Source organism: Daldinia vernicosa (assembly GCF_022497035.1).
Source record: "Daldinia vernicosa strain CBS 139.73 unplaced genomic scaffold F5Y00scaffold_1, whole genome shotgun sequence".
In the NCBI taxonomy this organism is placed as follows: domain Eukaryota; kingdom Fungi; phylum Ascomycota; class Sordariomycetes; order Xylariales; family Hypoxylaceae; genus Daldinia; species Daldinia vernicosa.
Genome location: NW_025953917.1, coordinates 671,689 through 680,528, shown reverse-complemented (window position 1 = coordinate 680,528; position 8,840 = coordinate 671,689). Strand labels below are relative to the sequence as shown.

Genomic DNA, 8,840 nt, shown 5'->3' with positions numbered 1-8,840 from the left:
TCTAATAGAGAATTAGCTTGATTCGTCGGATTCCCGTCTTTAAGGTTGGGACTTTCAAATACCTAATCTGAATTACCCTTTAGGCCCTGAAAATCTTAAAACAGCAGAGTTCATCTCGCCAGGGTAAAACTCTCATGGGTTACTATAAGACCCTTAATCAAGCAAGATACAACAGACACAAGAAGCCAAAAGCTCCAAATTGGATCTGAGGCACGTCATCTTGTATCACAATTGCACCGAAGAACTGGGAAATTATCATTAGGTGCATTCCGAAGACCTATCCGTCTTTCTGCTGTGCAGGTGAGGCAAAACGCAGGGTTTAATTGGACGGGTTTTCCATGCGCAGTGTCCCGAGTTGTATGTATGCATGTAGGCTATTTAGCGAGTCAAATCTACCTAACATAGTACATATTCAACTTGAACATACATGCACCTTCAAAAAGAGACTAACATTAGGTTAGAATGTGGCGTACCTGTTTGCATTCTATCTAACATGACAGTTATGGGAAAACAGTTATGGGAAATGCACCATACATGCATGCAGTATTGTACCTAATTAAGGGCAACTGACCTTTTTAGCGACCCTTCAAAGAAAAATCCAACGGCGGCTGCTTGTGGGGGTCCACCGTCCCACACTACAAATTTCATGTACTGCTTGGCTATCTAAGCAAGCAATGTCGCGCAGGATGGAGAGGCAAAGGAGGAAAGGACAATCTGGAAGGAGCAAAAAAAAAAAAAAAGATTAGTCTATCAAAGACTACCAGATACGGTTACTGCATTTTATCTACAATCCTTGCACCATAGATGAAGGAACTATGGAACAACAACATTGAACACAGTTGTTTTCTTAAATTCGTCGATTGTCGATTGTATTGTCGGGTCGATCTACTTCGTACTTTTTGCCAGATAGGTAAATTCTCCTCCGATAGAGACCCAAGAGACCCAATCGCAATCGGGACAAGGCCAATTGTCCTGTCGCCGTGTTGTTATCCCTGAGACATTCCCGTCACCTTTTATTATCCGCATCTTTGAGTGTGGCTTCAGCCACCTTAGACTTTCTATCTAACATATAACCGTCTTTGCCTGTCGACAGTCTCTCAACTTGAGGACTGCGACGGAAGGGATAGTAAATCTGGCTTCTGTCGACTCCGATAACGAAGTTTCTTCCTCGTCTTTTAGCGACAACCCTGCGACCGCCCACCGTCGAAGACCATCTTCCACAGGGAGCGACCCCGTCTCTGCGCCTGGTAATAATCGCGTTCCTCCTCTGCGTCTGGGCCAACAGGCCCAGTATTTGCAGCCAACGCTGAGTCCGATACCTGGTATGTTGACGACATGCGCCTCCCGTCGATTCAAACAGCCCTATTAACGCGAATTATGTTCCAGGCACGCCCAACTTTCCCATGTCCTTAAGCAGGAGTCCCTCTCCCGTCCCCGGAGGAGGGTGGTCTTCTCCGGGCCTGAATATTAACACCAGTGGCCGATCCAGCCCAGCGAAAGCGTCATTTTCTGGGCCCAACGGCGGTGGCGTAACGTGGGAGTCTGCGAGGCTTAAGAGCCAAGGCGTTACGAGTTATCCATCCTTCTCAACACACAACCAGGGCTTCTTCACTCGACATATGCGACGCATCTCGAGTAGCCTACCATCTTTCAACACGGCGACGGATGATAGATATGCAGAGAAAGAGAAGCTTGGACGGGGCAGGTGGAAGGTTCCCCTCCTCGGAAGAATAAGAGCCGGGATTACACGAATGAGTAGGAAATGGAAGATACGTGCGGCTATAGCGTTATTCCTGCTCGCGTGCTATATACTGTTCTATATCACTCGTAAGTCTTAGCCGTAGATTTTACCTGTGTAGGTAACTAACCGCGCTTTAGCCCTGTGGTACTACTGGAGAAGAACAAGCTGGTTAGGGGGTGGGGAAAAGTTTGTCATCATACTTGCCGCAAATGTTGGCGGTGGGGTGATGGAATGGAAAGGAGCGCGGGAGTGGGCTATCGAAAGGGATAGTGTGAGGAACAAACGAAAGTACGTCTCGAGATGGGGTTACGACCTTGAAATTGTCGACATGAGCACCAAAAAACGGTATGCGCACGAATGGCGAGAAAGTTGGGAGAAGGTGGACAGTATCAGGAACAGTTTTAGGAAATATCCAAAAGCTGAATGGTAAGCAACCGATTGCGCTATGAAGTTCTGTTACGCTAACGTGTCGGAGGATTTGGTGGTTGGACCTGAATACGTTCGTCATGGAGCCCTCCTATTCGCTTCAGCATCACATTTTCAACAATCTAGAAAAGCATATCTACCGCGACATAAACGAGTTTAATCCTCTCAATATCTCTCATCCCCTTCAAGCCAACTATCTGGATCCGGAGTCATTGAGCCCAGTAGGGGATGGGAGCGTCGATTCTGTAAACCTCATACTGTCTCAGGACTGTTCGGGATTTAATCTGGGCTCCTTCTTTATCAGACGAAGCGAGTGGACCGACCGTTTACTGGATATATGGTGGGACCCGGTAGCATACGAGCAAAAGCACATGGAGTGGGAACATAAGGAACAGGACGCGTTGGAGCAATTATACACAAATCAACCTTGGATTCGAAGTCATACAGCCTTCCTTCCACAGCGAAAGATCAACAGCTTCCCGACTGGCGCGTGCTCTGACAACGGAAACGACGACCGCATCCATTATAAGCAGGAAGATCGGGACTTTGTTGTTAACATGGCAGGCTGTGAATGGGGTCGCGACTGCTGGGGAGAAATGTATAATTTCCGCGAGCTCAGCTACTATCTGAACCGCAATCCTTGGGAGAGGTTTAAAGAAGACCTCGTTGCCGTAATTTGGGAGAAAATAACGGGCCAGAAAGTCAAGTGTGCGTATAGTCTGTTCCATTTTCTACTTCCCCTTTCCCTTTCTTTACCTTGGCCACGTCATCGTACCGCTTATCTTTACCTTTTTTAACATTTCCCTTCTCAAACTCAATTCATACCCGATAGCCTTACGTAGTCAACAGTTACTAATTATCGGCATTACAGTATAGGATAACCACCCTCTGGACCCGGTATTGCCCTGATTCCAACGTGGTTCCTGGTTTGGACCGCTGGATGGCGTAATTTTATACTTCTCTTCCTTTGAACATTATATTATTTGTCCTCCGCCTACGACATCTTAACGCCTCCCTATTTGTGGCGCAATCGGCGGCTTTGCTTGTTGCGCAATATACCCATCTTGCGTTGCAACCGGAAAGGCATGCTTAGGTCTTCGGGGGTTACCTAGTTGGCTGTCGTGCCTATCCTTAACTTCTTTTAATCATGGACATGGGCCATTGGGAGAAATGGTTCAGCCAGCCTATTTTAGGGGATGAGACGACTTGGAGTATGAGGAATGGGGCTCATGTGCATCTGTATTGCTATGTAATGTATGTCATCCTTTGACGTTATATGAAAGGATTCAATGATATTGGATATTTAAGTTGCAAATTGGTTCACCTGAGATACGTGCTTGCCGATAGAAGATGTGTTTTCATGGGTGATTCATGCCACGATACTTCAGGCCAGATAGGTACCTAAGTAAGGAAAAAAGGTCCAGATGAATCAATCAATCTGATGTAGCTGCCGTTATTGATGATAATTATGGTACGTACTAAGCTTACCTGAGGTACCCAATGTATCACATGAGGTAAAAGGTAAATACATGTACATCAAAAGAGAAATAAAGTTTGCCGCACAGGAAAGCACGGATATTTACAAAACATGATAGCAAGTAGCGCTTTCCTAAATGACTTTTGAGCGGAAATCACGTCCGTACATGTCACATTCATTACCTTCCTTAGGTACCGATTCCCTCCGCTCCGTCTTCTTAAACTCTTATTATATTATTATCGCCAAAACCGCCTCATCTTCCTTGTCGGCGATCCTATAATCAACTCTTCTTCTACATCACCCCATACATACCTAACCCCGTATCTGATATTCCAAAGCATAGCCCAAGATGCCGGCCTGGGGCAAAGGTCTCATGCAGTCCGACGATGACTACGATATCGCCAACGACCTTAGCGACATGTGCGACTGCGACCTCATATACCCGACGGAAGAAGAGGGCCGATCCGCCACGATCAAAAAGTTGAACGACGGTCTGCTCTCCCAGAAGTTTGAAAAGATTCTCTCCAGCGACTTCAAGCCGGCTACCAGCCACCACAAGCGAGAGCGCATAGCTATCATCTTGGGGATGCTGGCCATGGAGCTCGGCGTTGTCATCGAAGACCGCTACTTGAGAGCGCTTCGAATCCTTCGGCCCTGGCTCCCTACGCTCGAGCAGCAGCTGCAGCTGGTTACGGCGCTCGACGAGTACAAGAATGATGGGACGCCTTGGGAGACGGGCTCGAAGGGTCTTATTGACACGAGACGAGCCAAGGAACGAGGTCCGCAGAAGTACGACCTTGGTGACGAGTTCTGGTTCAGTGGCTTGGGGTAAGTGGTAGATTTCTATTCTTGTTAGGTTCCCTGAGTGTTTAGCAACCATCACTTACATGATCCTGGATGATATATGAAAACACGAGCTAGACGGGAGATTACTGACAATACCTTCATTGACAGATTCTCTTCAGATGAGGCTCCCTCGTCAGAGATGGTCAGCAAAGTCTGTATGAATTGCGGGGACAGAGATGTCGACCTCCGCTGCGGCCGCTGCAAGATGGTTCGTTACTGCAACGCTGCCTGCCAGCGAGTTGACTGGTCAACTCACAAGAAAGTTTGCCAGCCCCGTGACAGCATCCGCAAATGCGTGAGTTATAATATCCCCCTTAAAATCATTTAGATCAAAACTGACAGCATCGGTAGCCTGTGCCTGATCTTAAGTAATATCTAGAGATCAAGTCTTCCCTTTGTTCGCCGATTCGTTTGACTATAGTTCCGTTTGAGGCGATGTTTGATAGTTTAGTCACCTTGCTGCTGATTCGAAAGCCCACATCTTTCCATTAAGGATGAGATCTCGGTAACGTCGTGAAACGCGAGATCTGCCTTGCAGGATCTCTACTACTACCTAGGTAGCGCGGGGAGTTCGATGATGCATTAACTCGCAAGGGAGATAGCCCCGGATATAAATGAATTCAATGCGCTGTGTTACTACATACCATCTCGAAATAGACGTTCGTAGTATTTTGTTTCTAGCGTTCTGTAGATCCTCTGAGGCGAACTCGGAGGAGGGCCGAAGTGCGTAGTAGTTGCTACCCGATTTAAATTTCGATATCCAACGGTATGTCCAGAGGAAGCAGGCCGTTTCAAGCAATTTGTTTCGCCATGTTGTTTCAGAAACGGGGTGAAGGCCAATCAGCAGCTGTGGCGCGTAAAGTTTAGTATGTACTATGCTGATTAGCAGAAGTTGCTCTTCATACTATTTTACTAGCAATGATACCTATCACTAGAAGTATAGTACAATACGATACGTTTAGTTAACAGACCATATGCAAGACAATAAGGGGCTGGCCGCGCTGCCAAGGATGTGGCGCCTGTACATATTTCCCCAGGTTCGATGGGTACCATGCCAATCATTGGCTGAGGAGCTTTTAAACCTGCCCGACCTGGAAATCGTCCGCCTCCACAAAGCCCGGCGGCATACCGGGGACTAGTGTACATAGCTGGTCTTTCTAAGAGACTTCCTTCCCCTGAGGCTCCATCTCCTATAGTAGTACTGTCTGATAGCTGATAGACAGACTGCCTAACCTATGTAATGTTTCTAATACAGCAAATTCGGTGGCATATCCTCCAACCAGCACCATTCTAACTCTCCGGTCTAAAGATGTGAGCCCGGGTTCCCATGCTAGCTCCATACTATGTATGTCCGCGTCTCTAGGGAAAGCCCGTTTCGCCAATTGACTGGTGGGCGGCTTAGATCCTATCACTCCGGTTGGTATTGAGTAATGTGACCCTGTTCGAGGATGTTCGAATGTTTGAGCCATCTCACATATCAGCTCTGCGCGGGTTGAACGTGACATACCAGGTAGTTGGCTGGGATCTTCTCTTCCTTGGATTCCTTAGGAAGGTTGTAAAGCTTTGATGGTGCCTGCTTATTTTATTTTATTTATGGCCGGGGGGAAAGAAACATCTAGTTATATTTTATATCCTCTCCGACCTTCCCTCGGAATTTCTCAAGTCTGTTATATTCGACTTGTTGCCGCCGAAGTTGTTACTCTATGGCCAACATCTGTGGCCAACACATTCCGGTCACGTAGATTCCATCCTTCTTCGACTCGGTCAGCCGTCGTTCCTTATGCGGCTATAACCCATTGTCCAATTTTTTGTCTCTCATTATATTTTATATCTACATCTACCTGACTCAACCCTTAGGTACTTGACCGTCCGTCAAAGTAAGTGATTCTTTGTTGCGGCTGCCCTTTGTTCTCGACTCCGCCACGTGCTTCAACTGCTTCAGCAAACAACAACAATAACAACAACGAAATATCCAACCGCGTGATTGTTCGGTCACAACACATTCATTTTCGAATCTATAACTTGATGCCTTTCAGGCTCGATCGTGTCTTTTCACATATTTAAATTCAAAGGCACTGGTTTGCAACACCGACCCCGGTTCTCTCACTATACTATCGTAACCTTGCCCGGCGCAAGTGTTTTTTTCTCCACGCATCCATTCCTTACGATTTATTCACCACGTATATCTTGGACCTACGTTCATATTCATTCTTACACGAGATATACCGCGCCAACAAGATGCTATTCACGAACCAAATTTCGCGCCTCGGTGGCGCCTTAGCCCTCGGGGCCGCAGCGACTCGAGCTGCCTACACAATCCAAGATTCGTACGACCAGACCAACTTTTTCGAGGGTTTCGAGTTCTTCAGTCTCCCTGATCCGACAAACGGATTTGTCAGGTATCAGACAGCGATCGAGGCAAATGCTCAGTCGCTTGCTGGCTTAGCCAACAATGGCGTATACCTCGGCGTCGACCACACTACCATGAACCCGATCGGTGGCCGTGGATCCGTCAGAGTTAACTCTAAGAAGACTTATAGTAACGGTCTTATTATTGCTGATATCGCCCATCAGCCAGCTTCCCAGTGTGGAACTGTAAGTATTCCTCCCTTCCCAGCACACAGTTACCCGCATTCAATCTCAAGAAAAACAGAGCGTCTAATCTTTTATATTTATAGTGGCCAGCGTTTTGGACCGTCGGTCAAGATTGGCCGTTTAACGGGGAGATTGATATCATTGAAGGGGTGAACCTCGATACAAACAGCACTTACACACTCCACACTGGTCCTGGATGTACATTCTCGCAGGGCGATTGCAATGCTCCGGGAACCGGAAACCTTGGCTGCGGAACTTCAAGCCAAGACACTCAAACTTTCGCAGACGGCTTCAACGAGATCGGCGGTGGCATCTTCGCCGTAGAGTGGACTTCCTCGGCTATTAACATATTCTTCTTCCCGCGAAACGGCGACATCCCTCAGGACATCGCAGCGGGACAGCCCGATCCTAGCACCTGGGGCAGTCCTCAGACCTCGTTCTCGGGCGAGGGTTGCGACATCCCGAGCCATTTCAAGGAGCACCAGATCGTCTTCGACACGACGCTGTGTGGCGACTGGGCTGGAAAGGTATTCGGCAGCGACCCGGTCTGCGCTTCGAAGGCTTCCTCGTGCGAGGAATACGTAGCGCAGAACCCGGACGCGTTCAAGGATTCGTACTGGCTGGTAAACTCTGTCAAAGTTTACTCGGAAGGCTCCCCGACGAAACGAGACGGTGCTGTTCGGAGACGATTTACGGCGTAAATGTCGCATATCGCACTTAGGGGGTCAGGACGGATTTTGTCGTCATGTCTTCTTTTAGGGGCGGCTTGGATGTTGGCGTCGGAAGGAGAGGAGCGGGCAGTGATACCCAGAGGTTCTAAGCACGGCGTTTTTATTCATTTACTTTGCGATGTTGTTCGGCAGGATACCGGGGGAGCAGAGGGGCGGGAGTAAGTAAAGATACCCAACAGGCTGGGTATTTCGTTCCGATGAATAGCAGGGGGGGGCTGACATTGGAATTTTTTTGTCTTCTCTTCTTCGACCTGTATATATTCTTCACCATTTATTCTCCTCTCTGACGCCTCGGCGTGCGGTGGATTATGGGCATGCGCACATAGCAGATGGACTTAGCGTTCAGGAATTCATGAAGCATTGACTTTTGAGATTCTTACTCTATATTTAAATCTTAGAGCTCCCTGTACTCCCGAAAAGTGAATGGTGCGAGTAAGTCTTGTTAGAGGGATTAGATGGTGAGGTAAGCTGTGTGTGGTGTATAGTTAGGGCTACGAAAAGGAGAACATCTATCGAGTTGGGCTTTCAAACTACCTAGGTATAATTTTGGTAGTAGGTAGCGTTATGCTACGGAGCTTAAATCGAGATGTGAATAATACCTAGCAAATCTCTACATGGGAGGATGGGATTTCAAAAGTTATAAGTGCCGAAGTTGTAAGCTCCTTTGATGTATTTGCGACAATGTATCAACATAAACTACATGTCCAAAAAATTGCGGTTCTGTAGAATACGCATGCCTCTTCGCTATTTATAGAAGAGCATGTCGTTAGAAGTACTGTTTTCACGTATGTGATAGACGAAAGGGCCTTCAGTTTCCCTCTCTCCTGGGATGAGGAAGATGTGGTTGATAATACCATTTATTTATTGCAAATGCAATTCCCTGTTTTTAGATCTATAGTATATAGTATATACGTTGCCGTTATATCAATACTTCGTTCCCTCCCCCCAAGATCCTAGCTCTAAATCGTTCTTATAAACTCCATTCCCTCCCACGCCGTAGTCTAGACCCAGAACGAAAACTCGG

At 47.3% G+C, this 8,840-nt stretch overlaps 3 protein-coding genes across 3 annotated transcripts; all 3 read left to right on the top strand.

The window, feature by feature from the left end:
* The first annotated feature begins 1,200 nt into the window (after nucleotides 1-1,200).
* Nucleotides 1,201-3,482, top strand: F5Y00DRAFT_3895 (glycosyltransferase family 34 protein). Its single transcript, XM_048013599.1, has 3 exons — nucleotides 1,201-1,827; nucleotides 1,879-2,167; nucleotides 2,217-3,482. The coding sequence occupies exons 1-3, from the start codon at nucleotides 1,404-1,406 to the stop codon at nucleotides 2,962-2,964; spliced, it is 1,461 nt and encodes a 486-aa protein (XP_047870184.1). The 5' UTR covers nucleotides 1,201-1,403; the 3' UTR covers nucleotides 2,965-3,482.
* A 278-nt stretch (nucleotides 3,483-3,760) lies between these two features.
* Nucleotides 3,761-4,953, top strand: F5Y00DRAFT_3876 (uncharacterized protein). The gene is made up of 3 exons (XM_048013595.1): nucleotides 3,761-4,472; nucleotides 4,599-4,785; nucleotides 4,842-4,953. The coding sequence occupies exons 1-3, from the start codon at nucleotides 3,994-3,996 to the stop codon at nucleotides 4,860-4,862; spliced, it is 687 nt and encodes a 228-aa protein (XP_047870183.1). The 5' UTR covers nucleotides 3,761-3,993; the 3' UTR covers nucleotides 4,863-4,953.
* A 1,582-nt stretch (nucleotides 4,954-6,535) lies between these two features.
* F5Y00DRAFT_267478 (glycoside hydrolase family 16 protein) lies at nucleotides 6,536-7,973 on the top strand. The gene is made up of 2 exons (XM_048012076.1): nucleotides 6,536-7,085; nucleotides 7,169-7,973. Exons 1-2 carry the CDS (start codon nucleotides 6,729-6,731, stop codon nucleotides 7,784-7,786), a joined length of 975 nt encoding a protein of 324 aa, XP_047870182.1. The 5' UTR covers nucleotides 6,536-6,728; the 3' UTR covers nucleotides 7,787-7,973.
* The last annotated feature ends 867 nt before the right edge of the window (nucleotides 7,974-8,840 follow it).